Source organism: Hemibagrus wyckioides, linkage group LG05 (assembly GCF_019097595.1).
Source record: "Hemibagrus wyckioides isolate EC202008001 linkage group LG05, SWU_Hwy_1.0, whole genome shotgun sequence".
In the NCBI taxonomy this organism is placed as follows: domain Eukaryota; kingdom Metazoa; phylum Chordata; class Actinopteri; order Siluriformes; family Bagridae; genus Hemibagrus; species Hemibagrus wyckioides.
Genome location: NC_080714.1, coordinates 4054425 through 4080496, shown reverse-complemented (window position 1 = coordinate 4080496; position 26072 = coordinate 4054425). Strand labels below are relative to the sequence as shown.

The window sequence follows — 26072 nt, the reverse complement described above, 5'->3', positions numbered from 1 at the left end:
TATTACCATAGTTTTATTACACTAGGGTTATAAGGGTAATTAGGGTAATTATTACATGCAGCCCCATAGACAACAAACTGAGATGTACTGTGTATTCGGACCCATTTCTATCAGAACCAGCATTAACTTCTTCAGCTATTTGAGCATTAGTCTGTTGGATCGGATCACATGGGCCAGCCTTCGCTCCCGAGTGACCCTTGGCCGCCCATGCCCCTTGGACCACTTTTGATAGATACTGACCACTGCAGACCGGGAACACCCCACAAGAGCTGCAGTTCTGGAGATGCTCTGATCCAGTGGTCTATCCGCCATCACAACTTAGCCCTTCATCAAACTCGCTCAGATCCTTACGCTTGTCCATTTTTCCTGCTTCTAACATCAACTTTGAGGACAAAATGTTCAGCGTACTGCCTAATATATCCCACCCACTAACAGGTGCCATGATGAGATCATCAGTCTTATTCACGGCACCTCTCAATGGTTATAATGTTATGCCTGATCTGTGTATATATACATATAAATAGATGTGCCACATTACATATTACTTGGATACTTACAGATAGAAGTCAATATGACAGTCAAGCTTTAGGTATAAACCGGTTTTGGTTTTTTCCCCCTCCAGTTGGTGCGCACTTGTGCCCGTTATCATGTCGAGGTGAAGAAAGCTGAGGAGAGGAAGAAGATGGAGGAGGAGCTGCGGTTGAGAAACATCGCCAGCGTCATCGCACGTGAAGTGGACTACTTCTGGTCCAACATCGAACAGGTGAGAATTCATTAAAAACATGCAGGTCACGTACATGCCTTATACAGTATTTTCTCATTTGTATTCTTTATCCTTAACATGTTGTATCTGTCGTCTCAGGTTGTGGAGATCAAACTCCATTTGGAGATCTTATGCAAAAGACAGAAAGCACTCAGGCTACAGAAATCAGGAAATAAAGGTGAGAGTGCCCTCTGTTCACGTCGAGTTGGATTTTTGGTTTATTTATTTATATTTTTGACACTTGGTATTGATTGTGTTGATCCAGGACAGAGCAGGAAACCTGCTCCAGCTTCAGGGGAGAAGGACAGCAGGGTGGTAAGAATGTGTATACGTCTCTTTCTTTGATGAGAAAAAAATTCTGTGCCGTCTTTGTTGGTTTAAAGCTTTTTTTGTTTTCTCAGGAGTCAGGGAGCACTCGTAAGAGGAAGACAAGCACGTCACTTTCGGATGAAGAAGGTACGATACCATTCACTACTTTTTTTTGGCTTAATAACCGGATGCTCTGGATTAACCGTACACGTGTGTGTGTGTGTGTTGCAGCTGAAGATGAGGAGAGCACTATAGAGGAGCAGGAGGCCATGGAAGTGGCTGCTGAGCAAAAAGAGGAGCTTGTTGAGCTCACCAAGGAAGGTCAGCGACAGCTTTCACCAATACAATATATATATATATATATATGTGTATATGTATATTAAAAATATAGTAATATTTCATTAATTATCTGAGTCAAAAGTAGTTGATTTTATAGAATGCTTAAATCAGTCTGCTCTGGTTTGTTTGTAGCCGAGGTGCCCCTGGAGGCTTTGGTGAAGAAATACGCCGGTGCATATGCTGAGGGATTCGAGTGGCCCCAGCCTGCCTGCCAGAGTGAGGATGAGGAGAAAGATGAAGGTGAAGGCACTTTTTTGTTTTTTCTTTAAATCAATAAATCACTCCAGGATATTCTGTGCTGTTAGTGTCGGATTAGTATTATTATTACAATGCCTTAAAGTCAGGACCTCTGCAAAAGTTTGTTACAAATCAGTGTTTGATATCTGCTAGGACGGCTGTAGGGGTTTTATTGTTAGCGCAACAGCTGACTATTTTACAGTTAGACAAATTGCAATTAAGGCTTTTGAAAGAGTCTTATAGTCGACAAATAATATATAATATAATTGTGTATACAATGTTAATATTGTGAAAAGGCAGAAGTATATTTGACGTAAGTAATAACAACAGTTTGAATTTGAAGATCTTCCGTCATTTCTAAACAAGATATTAAAAAATGCATATATTGACCAGGCATAACATTATGACCACCTGGGCACCCTGACTGGTCTGTGGCTATGCAGCCCCATACACAACAAACGGCGATGCACTGTGTATTCTGACACCGTTCTATCAGAACCAGCTTTAAAGGATGCTCAAACATCTTCATTTATGGGTGCCATTATTTTTGCATTCGACAAAGATAGAGGAATTGAGTACCATGATCTGAATTCCTCTTTAAATCCTCTCTGTTACATTAGACATGGACAGTTGTCCATTGGACAGTCCCCACGAGGCGGTTCTCATCGACACGCTCTTGAGCGACGAGCAGTACCGCGGACCCGAACGGAGCAGCGGCGCCTCAGGAACCGACGGCAAACCCCTGAAGGATATAGCAGAAGTGTCTCGGGCTACAGACCTGATCCTGCCCAAAGGCAGTGCTAGGACTACACCAACCGTGAGTGTCCTTATTTACGCTTTAAACATTTTATCAACCAGTTCTAAATCTGATATTAACTATTAATGTCACAGGAACTACTCTTACTTCAGTTCCCTGTGTCTGAAGTTGTTGAAAATGTTCTTCAGTGGAAACACTGTTATAGATAACTGTCTTATAATAAACAACATTTTTAGGTTTTATCCTGTTTTTTTTTTCCCTTCAGACTCGTCTTCCCATGCCCCCTCTTCTTCACGGCTCTCTGAGAGATTACCAGCAGGTGGGCGTCGAGTGGCTGGCTAACCTGCACCGAAAACACCTCAACGGCATTCTGGCAGACGAGACCGGACTGGGCAAGACCGTTCAGACTGTGGCCTACCTCGCTCACCTAGCCTGTCACGAAGGTCTGTCTTCAAATAAGACCGTACCATTGTTGATGTAGGGGTGTAAAGTGTTGGATCTAACCAACAGCACCTTGTCTAAATACTCGGTGATTATCGAGACTCAAATCTGTGGAATGATAGAAAGTGATTAAAGATGATTTTAAAGGAATAGTTTGATTTTGATTCTGTGTTTCTTATTTGCAGGTATTTGGGGCCCTCACCTGGTGGTGGTGAGAACATGCAAGTTGCTAAACTGGGAATTGGAATTCAAGCGCTGGTGCCCGGGCCTCAAAATCCTCTTGTACTTGGGCAGGAAGAGAGAGCGCAGACACAAACGATCGGTAAACATCAAAATACCTATGCATCACACATTCCTTGTAGCTTTGTGGCATTAGCCTTATTCCTGGTTGCCTGATCTCGTTGCAGTGGTGGTCCGAGCCCAACAGCTTCCACGTATGCATAACGTCATACAAGCTGCTGCTCAAAGACCAGGCTCACTTCCTGAAGAGGCGCTGGAGGCACCTGGTGCTGGACGAAGTGCAGCTGATCAAGAACATGACCGAGAAGCACTGGGAAACCATCTTTACCCTCAGGAGGTCAGAAGCCATCTCCAGCTATTTTCTCTCTCTCTGGAGCAGATATGTTTGTTTTGTGCATTAGTTAAATATTATTGTTGATTCTTGTTGTCACACAGCCAGCAGAGGATCTTGCTGATCAACAGCCCACTACAGAACACTCTGAGAGAACTGTGGACCATGATCCACTTCCTCCTGCCTGGAATCACACGCTCGTACCTGGACTTCCCCATCCAACCTGGCGCAGACCAAAACCAGGACTACTGCCACAAACTGCTCATCAGACTACACAGGGTAAACACATACAATCAGCATAGATGCCATATGTACACCGGCATAGCATTATGACCACTGTGTGAATATTGTCCGTTGAAGTGAATAACGTTGAGTATCTCCTCATCATGGCACCTGTTAGTGGGTGGGATATATTAGGCAGCAAGTCAACATTTTGTCCTCAAAGTTGATGTTAGAAGCAGGAAAAATGGACAAGCGTGAGGATTTGAGCGAGTTTGATGAAGGGCCAGATTGTGATGGTTAGACCACTGGATCAGAGCATCTCCAAAACTGCAGCTCTTGTGGGGTGTTCCCGGTCTGCAGTGGTCAGTATCTATCAAAAGTGGTCTAAGGAAGGAACAGTGGTGAACCGGCGACAGGGTCATGGGCGGTCAAGGGTCATTGATGCACGTGGGGAGAGAAGGCTGGCCCGTGTGATCCGATCCAACAGACGAGCTACTGTTGCTCAGATTGCTGAAGAAGTTAATGCTGATTCTGATAGAAAGGTGTTTGAATACACAGTGCATCACAGTTTGTTGCCTATGGGGCTGCATAGCTGCAGACCAGTCAGGGTGCCCAGGTGGTCATAATGTTATGCTTGGTCATGCTGGGTTAGTGAGGTAATCTAGCTGGGACTAGAAATAGTGTTGTCATGGTTACAGTGTAGAGGTCACCATGATCAGATCCCTTTCATCATCTCAATTCCTCCTGCTATGTCGTAGATGATTCAGCCTTTCATCCTACGTCGCTCCAAGAGAGACGTGGAGAAGCAGCTGCCTAAGAAGTACGAGCACATCCTGAAGTGCCGTCTCTCTGCCAGACAGAAGAGCATGTACGAGGACATCCTGACGCAGACCAGGTCAGTACCAGCTGCAGCATCACTTCTCACGATGTGTAACAAATCAGGTGTGTGTGTAATCTAATCGTGTGTGTGTGTGTAGTGCTCAGGAGGCTCTAAAGACGGGACACTTTGTAAGCGTGCTCCAGGTTCTAATGCAGCTGCAGAGGATCTGTAATCACCCAGATTTGATCCAGATCAGAGAGACTTCCAGCTCGTACACATGCCAAAGCCTGCAGTACGACACGCCATCTTTAGTGCTCACGGCTCTGCAGAAGGACCAGTGGAAGGTGTGTGTGTGGGTGGGGCGTGTATGAAGTCCCATCATGTACTGGTTGTTGTGATGTATTGTTGTGAGTATTATTGTTCTAGCAAATAAACACTAAAATTCTAATTCATTTATTTATTTATTTTTCCTGCCCAGACCGTGGACTTGTCCCTTTTCGACCTGATCGGTAACGAAGGCAGACTGACTCGCTTCGAGACCACAGAGGTTCTTCCTAAACTCCGACTGAATCAGCAGCTCATCGAGGAGATCCACAGCGCACCCAACCCTCCACCCAGACCCAAAGCCTGCAAGATCAAGCCCATGAGGTTAAAAATCATTATGATAACGAGTGTATCCTAATTAGAACCACCACATGTAGTGATGACTGAATACTGAAATAAAATAAATGTAGAAAATTTCTAGAAACTTTCTCTTTCTCTCTCTCTCTCTCTCTCTCTCTCTCTCTCTGTCACTGTCTCATACTATCCATCTTACTATTTCTTTTTCTTTCTTTTGTTTCTCCCTCTATTGTGGTCTGTTCCCTCCTCTTTCTTTCTTTCTTTCTTTCCCGCCAAGCCTCTACCCACTCTCTCTTTCTGTCTCTTATTATCCCTCTCACTTTTTTTCTTTTTCTGTTGTTTCCCCATCTGTAACTCTCCGTTCCTCTCATTCTTTCTTTCTTTCTTTCTTCCTTTCTTTCTTTCCCACCCACCTTCCTCTCTCTCTCTCTCTCTCTCTCTCTCTATCTTACTATCCGTCCCACTTTTTCTTTTTCTGTTGTTTCCCCCTGTCACTCACCATTCCTCCCATTCTCCATCTCTTTCTTTCATTCTTTCTTTCATCTTGACTTTGCATGTAAAAGTAAGTACCCGGTGTTTTGTGTGTTTCAGGTTGTTCCAGCCAGTGCAGTATGGGACGAAACCAGAAGGGCGTCTCGTGCCCCTGGTCAGCACTTCACAGGGCCAGCGCTCCACTGCTACCACCACTGCTACCCCCACTTCTACCCCTACTGCTGTTGCTCAGAACACCCAGGCCAGGGGCAAATCCCCTGTTACTACCACCTCATCGCAGGGTAAGACCTTTACTCTAACAGTGTGTGCCGAGGAAGATTCTACTTTGGAGAGGAGACGGTTCTTGAATGTGAATGATGAGGATCAAACTGGTCCAGTCATGCTTTTCTACCATGCTTTTCTAAAGGGCATAGAGTGCCCTTTATATTTTAACAGAGTATGTGTATATTACTATAGTATGTTTATTACTTCTGTCGAAGCTTTCACAGGATGTACCTGGACCATATAAGACTTTCACTGGGATTTCAGTACCAGGCTATGTTCCTCATTATCCTGGACAAGACTAAACTGTACAGTGTTGACTGGTTTTCCCATGACATGTCTGCAAAATATTATATAAAAGGGTGACATTCTGTGCATTTTGGGTATCTATGTCTGTAGGGATGGCTACGATGATGAGAACTAAAACTAATGTAATAACAGTCATGCTTTGCAATTATTAATGATGGTAAATGTAAACCTTTCCCCTCCCAGTCACCATAGCCATCCTTTCTAATTTCCTCTGCAGTACCTGTGCTTTATAAAGCAAACATCTGTACTTTTTCTTTTCCTTTTTTAAATTCTGCCCTGTGCCATTAAAAATACACCTGTTCCCTGTTTATTCCAGCCCACAGAAACAGCATCTGACTTTATTGTCTCTTCTTCCCTGAACCCTACAGCCAGCAGCACACCAGGACTTGCTGTTGCATCTGCTCCCTCCACTGCCACGTCTACCCATGTGGCTTTAGGTGTAGCAGGGGTGGGTGCTGTAGCCCCCAGACCCGCTGTTGCCCCTCAGCCTCTATCCACCCACCCCCCACCACCCCAGAGGCTGCTCCTCAGCTCCCAGGCTCGCTTGCCTAGTAAGTGGCCGTGTAACCTCGCTTCTGTCCTTTCAGTCACGGTCTTCTCGAGCACAGCAGAGGGGGAAAGAAAGCTGAATTTGTGAGACTACATTATGGGATGCTGGAGATGAATATAAAATAAAACGTTCAGTGTAAACCGTTTGTGCAGACCTGCCAGCTTGCATTGAACTTAGTAAGAGGTTCCTCCCCTCCTTCTTTGGCATGGGCAGGTCTGGATTGCATTAACCTAATTGTAATATGGCCATTTGTTAGATTTACAAGGCTTTGACATTTAAATATTGCGCTATAATGCGTTGTTAGTGATGTTAGAATTTCCTACAGCAGCACTAATGTTTTATGCTGTGGACAAACTTCATTTTTGTAGAAATGCTGGTGATAAATCTTGGCTCAGTTAGAAGTTATTTATGTATTTATTTATTTTTTATAAATTATCGAAGATTGGGTCTCCAGTCTGGGACATCAGCTGCATGAATGAGCTCCCCTCTCCTCTGTCTGTCTTTCTCTTGCTCTCTCCCCGTCTCTCTTCTCCCCTCCGTTCACATCTCACATTTTCTCTTTGGTTTGAAAAAGAAAAAGAAAAATCCCTTTTAAGCTTTCCTCTCCTCTTCAGCACCGGCTCTTCTGTTCACAGACTAATCCTTTTCTTTATCCAGCTCAGTTCAAGGATCCTGCACCGACTAGCTTTGCTCTTCTGGCCCCCCTTTTTTCCTTATATTTGTTCACAAGTTTTCTTCCAGTATCCTCCAGCTGCAAGTGCACGTGAGCATGGCTCCCTTCACCCCTGCACCTTCTTCTTTTTGGTTTTGTCCACTTTCTCAACTCTTTTGCAACCCTTGTTTCAGTTGTTTTTTTGTTGGCTCCTTGGAAACATTGTTCGATAAATGATAGAAATATCCAAAGGATGTCTTTACATATATGCATAAAATTGGTCGGCTTTTAACTAAAAATGTGTTTCTTTATGTTTCAGGCCTTATGTACATCCCACAAAAGCAGCAGTTACTAAACTACACTCCATGTTTAATTAGGACAGATTGTTGTTCTTATTGGTAGGGCAAGGAATAAACCCATTTAGAGCGACTCAGTTGATTATTTCCCTGTGATAGCATATCTTATATTACAACATTTCTTGAAGACTAAAAGAGAGAGAACACACACACACACAACTCCTTTGTGACTTGTGAGCACTATCGCTGCAGGTTTCTTTTCCGTAAACCATAGATGAACGTCTTTTAAATCTGTTTATTGATAACGTCCACCTTGTTACTATAGAAACGATAATGCATCCACGCATACGTGTTGATATAAACCTCACAGCTTAGCCCGAGAGTCCTATATGACTCTGACATGAGTGATAAATAAATAAACTTGGCCCCCTTTGGATACAGATAAGCACATAGGCATGTTAGGTTTGTTAGTAATAAACCTAAATCCTCCATCTGTGTGTGTTTTGCACTGCTCTGTAGGTGGAGATGTGGTGAAAGTGGCTCAGTTGGCGTCTATAGCAGGCCCTCAGAGTCGGATAGCGCATACCGAGACCCCGGTCACGCTGCAGTTCCAGGGCAATAAGTTCACCTTGTCACCCAGCCAGCTGCGTCAGCTCACAACGGGGCAGCCTCTCCAGCTCCAAGGTACTGTCACAATCACAATGTGTCCCGTGTTCCTGTTCCTTCGCTTAACACCCTCGGATGTATCGGGGAATTAAGAGGCAGCACTCTGCTTTTCTATCACCTGGGGCGTTACGAGGCAGGATAACCACACATTTCCAATTGTATAATGAATCAATGGCTTTATTTTCTCAGTTGCGATGGACTGAGGGTGGCTTTTGTTTATCTCAGTCTTGTAGAGGAGCTTTCAGTGTCCCAAAGCAGCCTTAACCACTGAATATCAAAATATTACAAAACCCTAGGCTGTGAAATAATGGGCTGATGTTCAGCTGAACGATCGCATCTGACTTTTATACAGAGCACTTGGGAGAAATCTTGTGTAATGACGTTGCACATATGCACTGCAAAATGAACAGAAGACACAAATGCATTGGTTGTGGTGGGCTTTATTTATATATTTTATTTTATTTTTTTCTTGTTTTTTTTTTTGCAGGGGTCTTTTCAGTGTAGTTAATTGAGGTTTTTATATATTATTTATTTTTTTATTATTATATTTTTACAGGTTAGCTATATGCCATTTTTATTACAGACAGTAAAGCCATTTTTTTAGATTGTTATTCAGTATATAAAGGCCATTTTGGGTGCTTTTTTGTTTAGTATAAAGACTTTTTCTTCTTCTCTCTTGTTTTTGCATTTTTATTGTGGTCGTACATAAAGGCTGCTTTTAACCAGTATAAAAGGCATATTTTTAAAGATTTCTTTTCAGTCTAAAAGCTGTTTCTTTCTTTATTTGTTTGATATTTTGTTTATTTTCAGTCTAATGCTAATTTATCTTTTTTTTTTTCAGTCTGGGTTTTTGGTGTGTGTTTTTTAAAATTACTTAATTATTTTTAGATATAATTTTATCTTTAATGTTTTTCTTCAGTCTAAAATTTGCTCTGAATTTCTTGCTCTTTTTCCATCATTTTGTTTTCGTCCTTGGTACAGCTTGCATTAAGTCGCCTCCTGATAGATTTAGTTATCTAAATATTTAGTTTTTTAACTCTTTCGGTTTTTCCCTTCCTGTAGGAAACATTCTGCAGATCGTGTCCACCCCGGGGCAGCCGATCCTCAGGCCGCCGAGCTCCTTGGTGATGCAGTCGATGCCTCAGCCTGTTCCTGTTCAGAACTCCACAGGCCCTCCGGTGGCCGTCCCCCCGCCCACCCCTGCACCTCCACAGGGTGAGAATCCTTACTTACGTTTGAATCCGAGTGTTGTTTTTTATTTTATTTTTTAAGAAAGAACCCACGATTTAACGTTAACTCTCTGTAAATCAGCCACTGTGGCTGCTGGTGATACGGCGGCGAGTTCTACCCCCTCTGACACAGGGAGCAACGCCAGACCCTCTACCAATGCTGCGCCACAAGTGAGCAAGAGCTTTTTCTTATTTTCTCATGAGATGTGAAACAAGTCTGTTCTGAAATTATTTATACACCTGCTTATTAATGACTCAAACGTGGTGAAGCTTTACTTGCTCCATACAAACGTCCAACAAACTAAACGTGAAGGTTATTAGTCATGTTGTACGTGTGTTTGCTTGGGATCAGACACTCAGTCCGTGGTGTGTACATTCCGGTAATGAAGCTGCTTTCTCTCATCAGGAGTCGAGTGAAGAGAGGAAGAGGCAGCTGAAGGAGCGCCTGACTCGTCTGTTCAGTGTTAACGAGCGGCGTGTCCAGCGCTCTGTCCTGTACGGTGCTGACCTTATCGAGGCTTGCTTCGTGACCAGGGGACGTGCTCCTCCTCCTCTCTCAGCTCCCCAGCACTCCCGCTGGACCTGGGTGGGCAGAGACGCCTGTGTGAAAGCCCAGCAGAACAGTATTTACACCACTGACTCCCTTCGCTTGGCTCTTCGCTCTCATACAGACAGATTACAGGAAGAAGAAAGCCTTGCCAAAAGGTGTTGTGTTTTTATTTTATTTTTTTCCTTGTTGGAGTACATCATTTTAGTTCGATGTTTAATTTGCTATTCATTTATCTCTTGAATCAAATCTCTCCATGCAGGCTGTCATGTATTCTTCCTACCGCTGTAGCCCCGCCCCCTCAGCTTTACGCAGCCAACCCACCACTGCCATACAGTCTGGAGCAGAAGTCGTTCGTGCGTCAGCTTCGGGAAGTCTCCGCCCCCTCAAACCCAGAGATCCGTGCTCTGGCCTGCCCGACTATGTTTGAGCTTCCCGATAACCACCTGCTGGAAATGGACTCAGGTCAGACTTCATTTCACATTACAGCACCCTTAATGGAGGAAAGTTCAGATTAACCTCAGATGATATTTATCCATTACAGATAGCAGATCTCATAAACGAGCTGAACGTACGATTAAATAGGACAAAGTGCAAGAAATATTAAAGATATTTCCTAGAAGTCGTGACTCATCATGGCACCTGTTAGTGGGTGGGATATATTAGGCAGCAAGTCAACATTTTGTCCTCAAAGTTGATGTTAGAAGCAGGAAAAATGGACAAGCGTAAGGATTTGAGAGAGTTTGTCCAAATTGCCAAATTGTGATGGCTAGACCACTGGATCAGAGCATCTCCAAAACTGCAGCTCTTGTGGGGTGTTCCCGGTCTGCAGTGGTCAGTATCTATCAGAAGTGGTCCAAGGAAGGAACAGTGGTGAACCAGCGACAGGGTCATGGGCGGCCAAGGGTCATTGATGCACGTGGGGAGCGAAGGCTGGCCCGTGTGATCCGATCCAACAGATGAGCTACTGTTGCTGAAATTGCTGAAGAAGTTAATGCTGGTTCTGATAGAAAGGTGCCTGAATACACAGTGCAGGACGGGTCAGCAAACGGGGGACCAACACAATATTATACAGGTGGTCATAATGTTATGCCTGATCAGTGTATATGTATATAAGTGCAGTAAGTATAGCTGCACTGTAGATGTATCTAATATAACAACAGCCTGTTAAATGTCCACCTGTTGCTAGTCAGATTTCAGGATTTAATTTATGAACGTATTTGTGTGTGTAGGCAAGTTGGAGGCATTGTCCATCCTGCTGCACAAGCTCAAGGCAGAGGGCAGGAGAGTCCTCATCTTCACTCAGATGGCCAGCATGCTGGATATCCTGGAGGCCTTTCTGGACCACCGACATTTGACGTTTGTTCGCCTGGACGAGAGTCTCAACCACCATGAAAGACAGGTATAAAAAAACAAGCAGGCTTTATGTAGTATTTGATTCTCTTTGTAACAAATACAACTGGCAAACCATAACCGTTTTGGACAAAGATTTACAAAAATGTAATATTTGTTCTAATCAAAAATTGTGAAAACTCCCGGTCCAGCTCGGAGGCAGTGTGGGTGTTTACTTAGGAAAACACTAACTGCTACATTTATTATAAAGCTACTTTTAGTTTTAGTGTGTTTATCCACCATTTTAGAGATTGTACAACAATTTTTCTGTTTAATTACCATTTATCTGTTACCTTTGCATGTCTAAGAATTCAGCTGACCCTCACTCTAACTTCTCTGGCTCTTGCCCCACCCCCTCAGGATCAGATGAAGGCGTTCAACTGCAACAGACAGTTTTTCTGCGCCATCCTGACCAATCGTTGCTGCTCTGCCGTGGGCCACGTGTTTGACGCCGACACGGTTGTGTTCTATGACACGGATCTCAACCCCAGCATGGACGCCCGTACGCAGGAGTGGTGCGACAAAGTCGGACGCTCCAAAGACATTCACATCTACAGGTCCGTGTATAGCAGAGAGGGGAAAGATTAAATATTTTTTTAAAAATGGTTTTAATAACGAACACCGATCAGGCATATAAGACTATAAGACTGATGATCTCCTCATCATGGCACCTGTTAGTGGGTGGGATATATTAGGCAGCAAGTCAACATTTTGTCCTCAAAGTTGATGTTAGAAGCAGGAAAAATGGACAAGTGTAAGGATTTGAGTGAGTTTGAGGAAGGGCCAAATTGTGATGTCTAGACCACTGGATCAGAGCATCTCCAAAACTGCAGCTCTTGTGGGGTGTTCCCGGTCTGCAGTGGTCAGTGTCTATCAAAATTGGTCTAAGGAAGGAACAGTGGTGAAGCGGCGACAGGGTCATGGACTGCCAAGGCTCATTGATGCACGTGGGGAGCGAAGGCTGGCCCGTGTGATCCGATCCAACAGACGAGCTACTGTTGCTCAAATTGCTGAAGAGGTTAATGCTGGTTCTGATAGAAGGGTGTCAGAATACACAGAAGATGATGGGTCAGGTTTTAGCAGCAAATGGGGGACCAACCCACTATTAGACAGGTGGTCATAATGTTATGCCTGGTCAGTGTATATGCACGTAGGCTCAGATGGATTGAGCTAAACAGCTGGATAGATTAGAGGAAGTGTAACAGTCCAATGTTGATTCCCTCAGGCTGGAGAGTGGAAACTCTATAGAGGAGAAACTACTGAAGAACGGCACTAAGGACCTGATCAGGGAAGTGGCAGCACAAGGCACGGACTACACACTCGCCTTCCTCACACAGGTACACACACTCACCTGTAGAACACTATACACCAAGCCTGTTCACTTACCTGGCCTGTTTTCTTAACTGCCTCAAGTACTGCATCTAATGATTTCTTCTTTTCATTTTGGTCCAGCGCACCATCCAGGACCTGTTTGAGGTAGAAGCTGGATCTGGAGAGAAAGTAGAGGAGTTCGTCGTACTCCACCAGGAGCCGTCTCCGTCAGAATCCATCCCTCCGCACGTGGCCAGGCCGTACATCCAGGCTCTCAACACCATCACGCTGCAGACGCTTCACCCAGAGGAGGGGCTGGAGAAGAAAGTGCTAGAGAAAGAAGAGAAGCAGATGGAGGAAGAGGAGGGTGAGGTGACTGACGAGGCTTCTCAGCTAGAAGAGCTGGCGTCTGTCGTAGAACAGGTAACTAGCAACAAGGTTGTAAATGACTTATAGATATTTGTCCTCATGAAAATTAAAAATCTCTCTTTGTGTTTGCTGTAGTTGACTCCTATTGAGAGATATGCGCTTCATTGCCTGGAGTACCTTCACATCATTGAAGATGAGGCCGTTGCTAAGGTAAAAGGAGAGAAATGTAAAATAAAAGACTATAATAGGAAAATAATCAAACTTGCTCATCACGTCGTGTTTCCTGCATGGTCTTAGGAGCGTATCGAAGCTTCTAAACGAGTCTGGGAGATGCGGCAGCAACAGAAGCGAAAGCGTGAAGAAGTGGAGCAGGCAGCTCTAGAAGACGAGGAAGACCTCTTCACCTACACCAGAGAGGACGCTTACAACATGGTACACTTGCATCTAATTAAATCGGAGTAGTCCGCATATCAGAATCTAAGTACTTTTGGTGCTTAAGTGTTTGTTTATATGTTTTTTCTGCTCTGTAGGAGTACGTGTTCGAGTCTGCAGATGGTCAGACAGAAATCATGCCGGTAAGATGATACTGTGTGTACTAAATGTAGGGTTTCGTAGGTGTTCTCTATATATACTATATATGAGCTCTTGTTTCTCTGTCTGTTCCTGCTGTAGCTGTGGACGCCACCGACACCGCCTCAGGATGACAACGACATCTACATCGACTCCGTCATCTGCCTCATGTATGACTCCGCCCCCATGCCCGAGTCTAAACTGCCCCCAGTGTACATCCGGAAAGAGCACAAGAGACCCAAGATGGATCCGTCTGGTAAGAAATCATCTTTGCATTCACAAAAGTGTGACTTGATAAAAGCTAGAAAAGAAATGTGTTCTTTTGCACAGACAACAGTAACTATACATAGATCAGGCATAACATTATGACCACTGAGAGGTGCCGTGAATAAGACTGAGTATCTCCTCATCATGGCACCTGTTAGTGGGTGGGATATATTAGGCAGCAACTCAACATTTTGTCCTCAAAGTTGATGTGTTAGAAGCAGGAAAAATGGACAAGCGTAAGGATTTGAGCGAGTTTGACGATGGGCCAAATTGTGATGGCTAGACCACTGGATCAGAGCATCTCCAAAACTGCAGCTCTTGTGGGGTGTTCCCGGTCTGCAGTGGTCAGTATCTATCAAAAGTGTCCTTTAAGTCCTGTAAGTATCCTTTAAGTATCCTTAAAGGATCTGCTGCTAACATCTTGGCACCATATACCACAGCACACCTTCAGAGATCTAGTAGAGTCCATGCCTCGACAGGTCAGGGCTGTTTTGACAGCAAAAGTGGGACCAACATAATATTATGCAGGTGGTCATAATGTTATGCCTGGTCGGTGTGTGGGTTTTGTTTTTAGAAAGAAACATTAACATATTAACAAATACCTTTTATCAAATATGACGTTTGGTGTCTCCTCAGCCATGGGCCGTAAGAAGAAGAAGGGTCACGGCGAGGCGGTGATCCCCCCGCGGTCGCTCTTCGATAAGGCGAGCATGTTAAAGGTGCGGCGAGAAGGAAAGGACCAGAAGAAGAACTTCTCTCTGAAGCAGCAGGCGCCGTTCGCCAAGCCTCTGCCCTCACTGGTCAAACCCACTATGGAGCCAGGACAGGACAATCCAGAGTGGCTCATCAGTGAAGACTGGGCTCTGCTGCAGGTACACATACAGAAACACACACACAGCACAGGAAAATTCTTACGCACTCATATGTACACAGTGACATATACACAATCATGCACACATACACTCAATCATTCAGTCATGTTCTCTCTCTATCCCTCTCTCTCTCTCACACTCATACAAGTAAAAACATCTCACACTTGTGCAGCGAACACTCACGAGCACATATCACACACACAATATCTTGCACACTTATAGTTTGTCGATATATCTCAGTAATGAAATATAATATCAATATCTTTGATCTCCAGGCCGTGAAACAGCTGCTCGAGCTACCTCTGAACCTGACCATCGTGTCTCCGGCTCACACTCCGAACTGGGACTTGGTGAGCGATGTGGTCAGCTCCTGCAGCAGGATCTACCGCTCGCCGAAACAGTGCCGCAGCCGCTACGAGAACGTCATCATCCCCCGTGAGGAGGGCAAGGTGCGTCTGTGCAGTTACGCTGAAACCATGTAGCGCGACTCGTAACAGATTATTGATCATTACTACTGCTGCACATTTCTTTTTCTCTTATTGTTTCTCTTATTTCTTTTCTGAATTTAATAATAACTCTCTCTTTCATCTTGCAGTTAATTTATGAAGCCAATCCCAAAAAGAAGACCAAGAGCATCTATAAGGTAATATCACAAACGCAGCACTTAAAACAACCTCCTGTTCTTCCCATTCTCCATTTTGTAACTTTTCCCACCTTTTTACAGACGAAGAACAGCCGCCCCCTGCGCACATGTCAGATCTACACCCAGGACGACAATGCCACACAGATCCAGCTCTACAACAACCGCTTCGAGCTCATGAAGATCATCGCCAGCAAGAGGAGTCCTCCCATCAAACCTCTGTAAGTGCCTGAAGTGGATATGCACAGCAAAAATGGGTTTAGAGTTGACCTTAGTGTATTCTTCATTGTTTCTTTCCTTTTCCTTTCTCAGGCTGGGTCTAAATCCGTTCCAGAAGAACCCTAAACATGCGTCCGTCTTGGCTGAAAGGTAAACTTTTTCTATAAGGAGAAATGGTGCTTTATGTGTTTAGTGTGTAAAACTTTCTCCTGGTCTTTTTTTGTAATGAATGGATCATAAGAAATGCAGGTTATAGAAGTGCTTTAGTCATGCATAATCGCACATCTCTGTTTCATCTACTAATCTTGATGATCTTTTCTGTGTCTGAAATGGTTACACAGCGGGATCAGCTATGATAAACCCCTGCCTCCTATCCAGGTGGCTTCTCAGAGAGCTGAGAGAATTGCTAAAGAAAAGAAGGTGAGATTTCCGAGGACTTAGGAGTAGTATAACAGTCCATGGATAACTGACGGTTTCTTGGCTCTTTGCCATTTTATATTTCATCCCCATAGTTCATCATTTTCATATAACAACACAAGCCGAAGTGTAGCACATTTCTTTTGTAGCACATTAGGTATTGTTATATTAATATATGAAGCATTGTTCTTATTATCCTTTTAGTTACATTTAACATTGTGGAACATCCTCGAAAGCAAGTCATCAGACATTATAGAAGATATGAACAGATGTTCTCTAGCCTGTCCCTCTTAAAGCTAGTAAGCCAAAACCCCACAGTTTGTCGAGTAAAAGAAAAACATAATCTCTTCACTTGAAGAATTTCCTGTCAGAAAACGTAAAGAAGTCTTCAGTGTCAGCACTTCAAGCTTTAAGTGTTAAATAATCGTCTCATTTTGCACAAATCGCCTCAATTGCAAAAGTCTTATAACTTTTTAAAGTGTGCAGTGAAACAATAACATTAGCACGAGCTCTTTAATGTAAACCTGTAATGAGAAAACCTCAAGACCACTCAGACCTGGGAATTTAGCAGTCCTGTGGTATAAAGAGAAACACAATCTCCTCCCTTCAGGCGCTTAAATTGTCCACCTCTGTGGTGTTTGCATTTGTGCGATAACAGATTTTTCCAATGATCACTCTCTCTCTCTCTCTCTCTCTCTCTCTCTTTCTTTTTCCCAGGCTCTGGCAGAGCAGCAGAGAGCTCAGCAGTTAGCTCAGCAGCAGCAGCAGGCAGCCGGAGCAGCTCCAGGGACTCCAGGAGCCACCGCTCAGCCTCAAGCCCAGCCACAGGCCGCTACTGCTGGACTACAGGCCGCTGGAGTTCCTCAGGGAACCCAGCAAGGAGCTGCCGCAGTCCCGAACACCGCTGTGCTGGTCAGAATCTGCTCCTACCACTCTGAATTTATTTTTTTTCGTATTGTCGGATCTTAAAATATTTAGAAACCTGTGTTGTTTTCACCTCCAGGCTAGCGCTATCAAGACGGCCGCTGCTGGCACAGGCATACAGACAGGTATCACTCATTGCCTCGGGCGTGTCTTTCAATGGTGTCGCTTTCTATAATGTTATTCTAATGATAACGACGATGATTTTCTTTCTCCTTCTCTCAGCCACTGCGGTGGGAGGGAACATGATCGTAAACACCGTAGCCAGTGTACCTCCAGGCCAGTTTCAGGGAAACAAGCGGCTCGCTTCTCCCGTCATTCCCGGAGCTTTACCTGTAAGCCATGCTCGCTCTCAGAACGACTTCTTTATAGACCGAGATGTCTGTTAGAGCTGGAGTAATGCAGGATAGGATGCTGTGGTCATTGTAGGTACTACGTTTGAGTAGGTGTGGTTCACCACCTCTGATTTCTGAGCTGATTTATCCGTCTTGTTCTTGCAGCAAATAATTGAACATTAAAACGTGCCACCCAAATTCAACCCAGTGCCTATGAATAGAAATAAAGCTGATTTGAGCTGCATGTTGAAGCAGAGCGAAGAAATAGTTAGAAGCATGAGAGATGCATCACCTGTTACTTACTGCTGCATTATTTAAGATTATAATTCAGTTAACGTTATCTTTACTAGGTTACACTGCAGCAACAGAGTTAATTTTGGCTTTATTTGTATTGATTTTATGTTTTTTCCCTATGACAATAGTCTAATAATCTGTTAATAATAGTTAAATCATCCGTTCTACCCCAGGCTGCAGGTGCTGCTACAGCTCAGGTGGTTCACACCCAGCAGAGGGCTGTTGCTTCTGCCCCCGCTGCCACCCCCGCTGAAGTCGTGACCATAGCTACCCAGGGTGTTCGTGCTGCTACCCCGGTGACTGCCTCGACTGTGGTGTCCCAGAGTCTGGCTCAGGTGCCGTCACAGGCACGCCCCATGGTTACTCCAGGTTTGACACACACACACACACACCTGCATTTCTCTGAGACTTCTCTCTTTTAATACTCACATTAAAATGTATTCCATGGTCGAAGTGGAACATGATCATCTTCAGGGTAGTAACAGTAACCCTGGGGTATTTGCACATCACACCACCCTGCCACTGATTATTTTCCTCCAGCCGCACTCCACCCAAGTGTTTTCTTACTTATGTACAATAAAAATATAGTCATAGTTATGAGTTTATTGTTTTTTTTCCCCTCCACCTCCTCTTAAACAGGGGTACAGTTGTCCCAGGGGAAGTTCACCCCGGCTCAGCTGCAGATTCTCAGGCAACAGCAGCTCCAGCAACAACAGCCGCAGCAGCAGCAGGCTGGTTCTCCTCAGATCAAAGCAGTGAACAAACCACAGCAGGTACATGCATGCACACGCGCACACACACACACACACACTCACAAGCACCTGTCTAGTAGCTGCATTCAAGCAATTTGCTGACAGTGCTCTAGTTGCTGGCAGTCTGAAACTCGTGTGGTTATCATCAATGCAGGAAGTCTGATGCGATCAGAGATTTGCTGAATGGCTGCTTTGTTTTCTACACGATTAATGTTAAGTCAGCAGCTCCGGGTGTAGCACACTGTGTCGGAGCTCTCTGGCTGTGTTAATTTAAGTCCGTCACAAATTGTACATTTTGATGACAGCATTAAAAATGGGCTTCTCATTGTGATAACCTTACTGTATACGGATAACACTGTAATACTTGGTTAAAGAGCATGTATAATCAGATATTTGTGATACCGATAAGCAGTACTTGCTTTCATGTCTGCATCAATACCAGCATAGCACTAATCACAGTCCTATTTAAATATATCTTATGAGATTGGTTTAAGTGCACAATAAAGCATCCACCTGTGTATATTCTGTTGCAGATGCATAAGCAGAAGCTGCAGGTGGTGACTGCTCAGGGCCAGCAGACCACCGTTACCCAGCAGCCCCAGCAGGTCCAGGCCGCTCCGACACCCCAGACCAGCACGCAGCTCACCGCAGTGGCCACTGTGCCCAGAGCCGGAGCCGGTACCGTGCTCACTGGGACCACTGCCCCTAGCCTGCAGGTGGCCAGACTGGTGAGCTCCTTCTCACACACACACACACTCTTGACTAATAAGCATCAGGAATTGAGGCTGTTACACCAAAGTTTTAAAATAAAAAGTCCCAGAGCAGTAAAGGGTAAGACTTTTTGGTTCTCAGCCTCAGCTCAGTTCACCTGGGAAATAATCAGTCCTTCCATTAGAAGAATTATCCAAGATTTATACTGAGTCCTGTAGACATGTGACACTCCCTATTTAAATGCTATATAGTCACATTTTGCTAAAAATGCCTGAAATGGAAGAATAATGTTAGTTAAAGAAAATCAATTCTCAGCAATCATATCAAACACTGGTAAGCAGCTGTGTGTAAGAGGCATGTAAAAGCTTCATAAAGCTAATATCCCACTCGTGTTCTCATGTGTTAGACGCGAGTCCCGGGTACAGGCGCCGTCCAGACTCCGCCCCAGGCCCAGGTGACTCTGACCAAACCTCCTCCTGTAGTGTCTGTACCAGCTGTGGTGTCGTCCACCGGAGTCACCACCCTGCCAGTGACCGTCACTGGAATCAGTGTGGCTATAGGACAGACCCCGAAAACAGGTACTAACTTGCACGTGGAACATGTCAGTCATGTAGAGCGTCTTACACATGGAGGATGATCACATATAAGTGTGTTATGCTGCGTCCGACAGTGTATTTACATTGACAACGCTTAACAATGCGAGGTTTGTTGTGATGAGGGAGAATGAATTTGTGTGTGTGTGTGTGTGTGTGTGTGTGTGTGTGTGTCAGTCGGGAATGTGGTAGGTCCATTCCAGGCTCAGCAGGTTCAACAGTTGTTGCAGCGACAGAAGCAGCAGGCAGCAGTGCAACAGAAAGCAGCACAACCTCAACAAACGGTTGCAGTGCAGCAGAAGGTAGCAAACACACACACACACACAATCTTATAACACATTCCTACATTCTTATGCTGCAACACTTAGAGAGATTAATACAAGTTTATTTCAACAATTCGTTATACTACAGATTAGTGAAAGAATCCAAAAGGCAACACAAGTTGCTGCTTGACTGTTATCCCAAAATTATTTAACAATATATGCAAGATAATTTGCAGGTATAATTATGTCCACCCTTTTTTTTAATTGTCCATGTAATACAGTTGACCACTCAGCAGGCGGCTCAGGCGGCAGGTCAGGGCCCACAGAAGGTGACGTACACAACCACACCGCTGCAGCAGGCAGGCATTAAGGCTCAGTACTTCACTTCTCTCGCTGTCCAGGCTCAGAAACCTACCACTGCACAACAGATCCAGGTACACACACACACACACACACACACACACACACACACACACACACACTAGGATTGTCAGAGCAAAGTTATTGACAGTTATTTTACAGTGCTGAGTCTGAAACAGCGCTGCTGAGATGCCACGTTATACCCGGTGTAAGGATTGTATACACCGATCAGGTCATAACATTATGACCACTGAGAGGTGAAGTGAATAAGACTGAGTATCTCCTCATCATGGCACCTGTTAGTGGGTGGGATATATTAGGCAGCAATTCAACATTTTGTCCTCAAAGTTGATGTTAGAAGCAGGAAAAATGGACAAGCGTAAGGATTTGAGCGAGTTTGATGACCAAATTGTGATGGCTAGACCACATTCTGTGTTAGTTTGTGGCTGTGTTAGTATGTTCGCTCTGACACAGACAGTATCAAATATGTACTTATAATAAATTATAAAAAATAAAATAAATGCTATTTAAATACATTCTCATACTATGGCAATATCGCAATAAAACCAAAACGTTGAATCTGAACACAACAATTTACACACGTGGGTTTTGTGTAGATTTGTGTGTGTGTGTGTGTGTGGTTGTTTGTGCTTCCCCTGCTTTTGTGGCTTAGTTCCTGCCTCTCCTCTGCTTGTAGGTCACTAAACTTCCTCAGTTAGTGCAGCAGCAGATAGTGTCCTCACCCCAGCAGGTAAGAGCGAGCGAGTGATGTCACTATTATTATTTTTTATTAACGTGTGATGTCTGAATGCAACTAACCTTCTCAGTTTCTTTGACGATGTAACACAATTCTCAGCAGTTACATCCAACTTGGATCGCTACTTTAATCTGATGCTCACTGAACCCTGCGTCTCATAAATAAACGCTAGCAGATGATTGAATTCATCGGTTTAATCTGGTTCAACATACTGCATTTGATTGTCTCATAATGCAGCTGCTTTAAATGCTTTCAGACTTTGCTTAAATATATTTGTTTGCTTATTTTTATCAACTAACCATTGATCCATGCTTGTTACATTGATTTTTCTTCTGTCTGTCTGTTTGTCTGTCTCTGTCTGTCTGACTGTCTCCATTTGTTTGCCTGTCTGTCTTTCTGTCTGTCTGATTTGTCTTCCTGTCTATCTCTGTGTGTCTGTTTGTTTATTTGTTTGTCTGTCTGTCTCATTGTCTGTCTGTCTGTTTGTTTATTTGTCTGTCTGTCTGTGTAGATCCAGGCCCAGCCTCAGACAGTAACTCTGACCCAGACGGCTGCCCCGGCAGGATCATCTCCTCAAACTCAGGTGCAAGTGATCCCCCCAGGCTCGCAGGTTGTCCATCAGAAACTCCTCCAGCAGCCACAACAACAGGTTGTTGCCACACCAGCTCCCGTCTCCTCCCCTCAGATCACGGTCCCGGCTCCTCAAAGCCCCGCCCAGCAGCAGAGCTCCGCGGTGACCCCTACAGCCGACACGTCGGTGCAGCAGCCTGGAACGCCACAGCCTCAACCGGGCAAAGCAAACGCACGCGCAGGAGCCGCAATGCGCGCCAAAACACCCGCCAAACCCAGCGGAGGCAGCTAGACACACACACACACACACGCAGATAAACACACTGCTTCATCTCCTCAGAGGTGTACGAGTTCATTCAACGGACGTCCACTGTACGTTTCCTGTCCAGTGTCCTCATCGTCGCGTCATTCACCTAAAACGACTCGGCAGAGACGCTCTGGATGGCAGTGCAACAGGCTTTTTAACATATATATACACACACACACACACTCCACAGTGTGGAAGTTGTTTTACAGGACTCTTACGCTGTAAAATGCTTGTTTTGTCCCCCCCCCTTCTACCACACCCACCTTTCTTTGTTTATACACCTGTTGCACATTTATTATCCTCGGAAGAAGAAAATACGAAGTATTCATGATGACCGTTAGGGATGGGCAGATTCTTGTTTTGGTTTTTGTGGCTAATTGTCTCTGTTGTAGACGTCCCTGCCTCCGGTAGCTGATTGGATGTTCTCTAATCTGACTGGACGACACACTGCCCCTCCCTACCATCACTGTTAGAGCTGTTTTGAGCTGATCAGATAAACCAGGTGTGTGCGCGCAGTTCAACTACAAGCCCCAGGTTTAAGATTTTAGAATACCTTCTTTAAAGGTACCCTTCGTATAGCTGAGCGTCCTTATAGTCACGGCCAGTCAGGACCTGTAGCGTGTGAACGTCCTGTCCAGGATGTAGAATTAGCCGTGTGTGATGAGCGAGTCTTTAGAGCAGTAGAGGTGTCGTGTGTAACGGACGCTCACGCTCGGCGTTTTTTATTTAGCGAGTTGTTAGTTAGACTTGTCGTAAAACGTGTGATTGTCACGAGGTGCACCGATCCGCAGTGGAGCATGAGATCGCTGAAGATTTATAGTTTATACAGGATGATTTAATGAATAAATAAATAAATAAAACGGACATCTTGGCACCACGATGTATCTAGTAACCATTTCACAAAAATACTATCAAAGAAAAATTCCCCCTGAAATCATGTTCTAAAATGTGGGTGTAGTATTTAAAATGCCAGCGAGAGGATTGGTGCATCTCTGGTCATCGTGTGTGTGTGTGTGTGTGTGTGTGTGTGTGTGTGTGTGTGTGTGTGTGTGTGTGTGTGTGTGTGTGTGTGTGTGAGAGAGGATGTTAGGTTCAACTAGTCACTGGACGTTTCGTAATAAACTGCTTACGATGTCTCTGATCAGCACCAGACGGAAAGGACATTCTCCTCGTGTGTGTTTTTGTTTTTCGGCTGCACTGTAAAGTTGTGTTGTTGTAATCTGTAATGTTTCCTTCGTTCTTCTTCATATCTGTCGTTCTTTTTCCTATTCATTCTGAGGAACAAATGTGTAAATAACAGAAGGGAAGACATTTGTAACTGTAAAGCAGTTGTGTTTTCATTGGATTTTTTTTTTCCAACTCTATATAAAAGTGTTGTTTTTTATACCAACGCCATGTCTCCGTTTCTGATTCCGAGAAAAAGACTGAAATAAATCTTACACACGGTTTAAACTTTACTCCCAAAATGATATTTTTTAACTTTCTTAACTTTACTCCCAGAATGAAAAAGCCTCTCCTTATCTCTCTCTCTCTCTCTCTCTCTCTCTCTCTCTCTCTCTCTCTCTCTCTCTCTCTCGCTCTCGCTCTCTCTCTCCTTCTCTCTCGCTCTCGCTCTCTCTCTCCTTCTCTCTCGCTCTCTCTCTCTCTCTCTCCTCTCTCGCTCTCCTTCTCTCTCTCTCTCTCTCTCTCTCTCTCTCTCTCTTTTTTTACTTGCTTTACTTTTTACTTTCACCGGGTTTTTACAAAGCGCTGACACCGGTCATTAGCAAAAGGTATTAGCATGAGGTATAGCATAGATAAGGTATTAGCATGAGGTATAGCATAGAAAAAGGTATTAGCATGAGGTATAGCATAGAAAAAGGTATTAGCATGAGGTATAGCATAGATAAGGTATTAGCATGAGGTATAGCATAGATAAGGTATTAGCATGAGGTATAGCATAGAAAAAGGTATTAGCATGAGGTATAGCATAGAAAAAGGTATTAGCATGAGGTATAGCATAGAAAAAGGTATTAGCATGAGGTATAGCATAGATAAGGTATTAGCATGAGGTATAGCATAGAAAAAGGTATTAGCATGAGGTATAGCATAGATAAGGTATTAGCATGAGATATAGCATAGAAAAAGGTATTAGCATGAGGTATAGCATAGATAAGGTATTAGCATGAGGTATAGCATAGAAAAAGGTATTAGCATGAGGGATAGCATAGAAAAAGGTATTAGCATGAGGTATAGCATAGATAAGGTATTAGCATGAGGTATAGCATAGATAAGGTATTAGCATGAGGTATAGCATAGATAAGGTATTAGCATGAGGTATAGCATAGAAAAAGGTATTAGCATGAGGTATAGCATAGATAAGGTATTAGCATGAGGTATAGCATAGAAAAAGGTATTAGCATGAGGTATAGCATAGATAAGGTATTAGCATGAGGTATAGCATAGAAAAAGGTATTAGCATGAGGTATAGCATAGATAAGGTATTAGCATGAGGTATAGCATAGATAAGGTATTAGCATGAGGTATAGCATAGAAAAAGGTATTAGCATGAGGTATAGCATAGAAAAAGGTATTAGCATGAGGTATAGCATAGATAAGGTATTAGCATGAGGTATAGCATAGATAAGGTATTATCATGAGGTATAGCATAGAAAAAGGTATTAGCATGAGGTATAGCATAGAAAAAGGTATTAGCATGAGGTATAGCATAGAAAAAGGTATTAGCATGAGGTATAGCATAGAAAAAGGTATTAGCATGAGGTATAGCATAGAAAAAGGTATTAGCATGAGGTATAGCATAGAAAAAGGTATTAGCATGAGGTATAGCATAGATAAGGTATTAGCATGAGGTATAGCATAGAAAAAGGTATTAGCATGAGGTATAGCATAGATAAGGTATTAGCATGAGGTATAGCATAGAAAAAGGTATTAGCATGAGGTATAGCATAGAAAAAGGTATTAGCATGAGGTATAGCATAGAAAAAGGTATTAGCATGAGGTATAGCATAGATAAGGTATTAGCATGAGGTATAGCATAGAAAAAGGTATTAGCATGAGGTATAGCATAGATAAGGTATTAGCATGAGGTATAGCATAGAAAAAGGTATTAGCATGAGGTATAGCATAGATAAGGTATTAGCATGAGGTATAGCATAGATAAGGTATTAGCATGAGGTATAGCATAGAAAAAGGTATTAGCATGAGGTATAGCATAGAAAAAGGTATTAGCATGAGGTATAGCATAGATAAGGTATTAGCATGAGGTATAGCATAGATAAGGTATTAGCATGAGGTATAGCATAGAAAAAGGTATTAGCATGAGGTATAGCATAGAAAAAGGTATTAGCATGAGGTATAGCATAGAAAAAGGTATTAGCATGAGGTATAGCATAGATAAGGTATTAGCATGAGGTATAGCATAGATAAGGTATTAGCATGAGGTATAGCATAGAAAAAGGTATTAGCATGAGGTATAGCATAGAAAAAGGTATTAGCATGAGGTATAGCATAGATAAGGTATTAGCATGAGGTATAGCATAGAAAAAGGTATTAGCATGAGGTATAGCATAGATAAGGTATTAGCATGAGGTATAGCATAGATAAGGTATTAGCATGAGGTATAGCATAGAAAAAGGTATTAGCATGAGGTATAGCATAGAAAAAGGTATTAGCATGAGGTATAGCATAGAAAAAGGTATTAGCATGAGGGATAGCATAGAAAAAGGTATTAGCATGAGGGATAGCATAGAAAAAGGTATTAGCATGAGGTATAGCATAGATAAGGTATTAGCATGAGGTATAGCATAGATAAGGTATTAGCATGAGGTATAGCATAGATAAGGTATTAGCATGAGGTATAGCATAGATAAGGTATTAGCATGAGGTATAGCATAGAAAAAGGTATTAGCATGAGGTATAGCATAGAAAAAGGTATTAGCATGAGGTATAGCATAGAAAAAGGTATTAGCATGAGGTATAGCATAGATAAGGTATTAGCATGAGGTATAGCATAGAAAAAGGTATTAGCATGAGGTATAGCATAGATAAGGTATTAGCATGAGGTATAGCAT

At 43.4% G+C, this 26072-nt stretch overlaps 1 protein-coding gene across 4 annotated transcripts in view; it reads left to right on the top strand.

Moving 5' to 3' along the window:
* The window catches only part of ep400 (E1A binding protein p400), a 29832-nt gene extending 6373 nt beyond the window's left edge, over positions 1 to 23459 (top strand). For 2 of the 4 annotated variants that reach the window (XM_058389121.1, XM_058389120.1), the window contains exons 8-53: positions 623 to 763; positions 863 to 941; positions 1029 to 1078; positions 1165 to 1219; positions 1304 to 1393; positions 1544 to 1651; positions 2269 to 2465; positions 2671 to 2848; positions 3032 to 3168; positions 3254 to 3423; positions 3522 to 3696; positions 4398 to 4534; positions 4617 to 4803; positions 4938 to 5107; positions 5672 to 5853; positions 6511 to 6693; positions 8160 to 8324; positions 9369 to 9521; positions 9618 to 9706; positions 9942 to 10240; positions 10345 to 10547; positions 11315 to 11484; positions 11835 to 12031; positions 12700 to 12811; positions 12927 to 13208; positions 13290 to 13364; positions 13452 to 13586; positions 13685 to 13729; positions 13827 to 13980; positions 14628 to 14863; positions 15139 to 15312; positions 15459 to 15506; positions 15588 to 15724; positions 15816 to 15872; positions 16064 to 16142; positions 16857 to 17051; positions 17143 to 17188; positions 17286 to 17395; positions 17863 to 18058; positions 18329 to 18462; positions 18975 to 19169; positions 19559 to 19730; positions 19923 to 20047; positions 20290 to 20442; positions 21066 to 21119; positions 21637 to 23459. In XM_058389121.1, the coding sequence (XP_058245104.1) occupies positions 623 to 763; positions 863 to 941; positions 1029 to 1078; positions 1165 to 1219; positions 1304 to 1393; positions 1544 to 1651; positions 2269 to 2465; positions 2671 to 2848; positions 3032 to 3168; positions 3254 to 3423; positions 3522 to 3696; positions 4398 to 4534; positions 4617 to 4803; positions 4938 to 5107; positions 5672 to 5853; positions 6511 to 6693; positions 8160 to 8324; positions 9369 to 9521; positions 9618 to 9706; positions 9942 to 10240; positions 10345 to 10547; positions 11315 to 11484; positions 11835 to 12031; positions 12700 to 12811; positions 12927 to 13208; positions 13290 to 13364; positions 13452 to 13586; positions 13685 to 13729; positions 13827 to 13980; positions 14628 to 14863; positions 15139 to 15312; positions 15459 to 15506; positions 15588 to 15724; positions 15816 to 15872; positions 16064 to 16142; positions 16857 to 17051; positions 17143 to 17188; positions 17286 to 17395; positions 17863 to 18058; positions 18329 to 18462; positions 18975 to 19169; positions 19559 to 19730; positions 19923 to 20047; positions 20290 to 20442; positions 21066 to 21119; positions 21637 to 21987 (6780 nt within the window). In that variant the 3' untranslated portion in view covers positions 21988 to 23459. The remainder of the gene's footprint in view (positions 1 to 622; positions 764 to 862; positions 942 to 1028; positions 1079 to 1164; positions 1220 to 1303; positions 1394 to 1543; positions 1652 to 2268; positions 2466 to 2670; positions 2849 to 3031; positions 3169 to 3253; positions 3424 to 3521; positions 3697 to 4397; positions 4535 to 4616; positions 4804 to 4937; positions 5108 to 5671; positions 5854 to 6510; positions 6694 to 8159; positions 8325 to 9368; positions 9522 to 9617; positions 9707 to 9941; positions 10241 to 10344; positions 10548 to 11314; positions 11485 to 11834; positions 12032 to 12699; positions 12812 to 12926; positions 13209 to 13289; positions 13365 to 13451; positions 13587 to 13684; positions 13730 to 13826; positions 13981 to 14627; positions 14864 to 15138; positions 15313 to 15458; positions 15507 to 15587; positions 15725 to 15815; positions 15873 to 16063; positions 16143 to 16856; positions 17052 to 17142; positions 17189 to 17285; positions 17396 to 17862; positions 18059 to 18328; positions 18463 to 18974; positions 19170 to 19558; positions 19731 to 19922; positions 20048 to 20289; positions 20443 to 21065; positions 21120 to 21636) is intronic. The other 2 variants (XM_058389123.1, XM_058389122.1) reach the window with 2 other exon arrangements.
* Positions 23460 to 26072: the final 2613 nt, after the last annotated feature.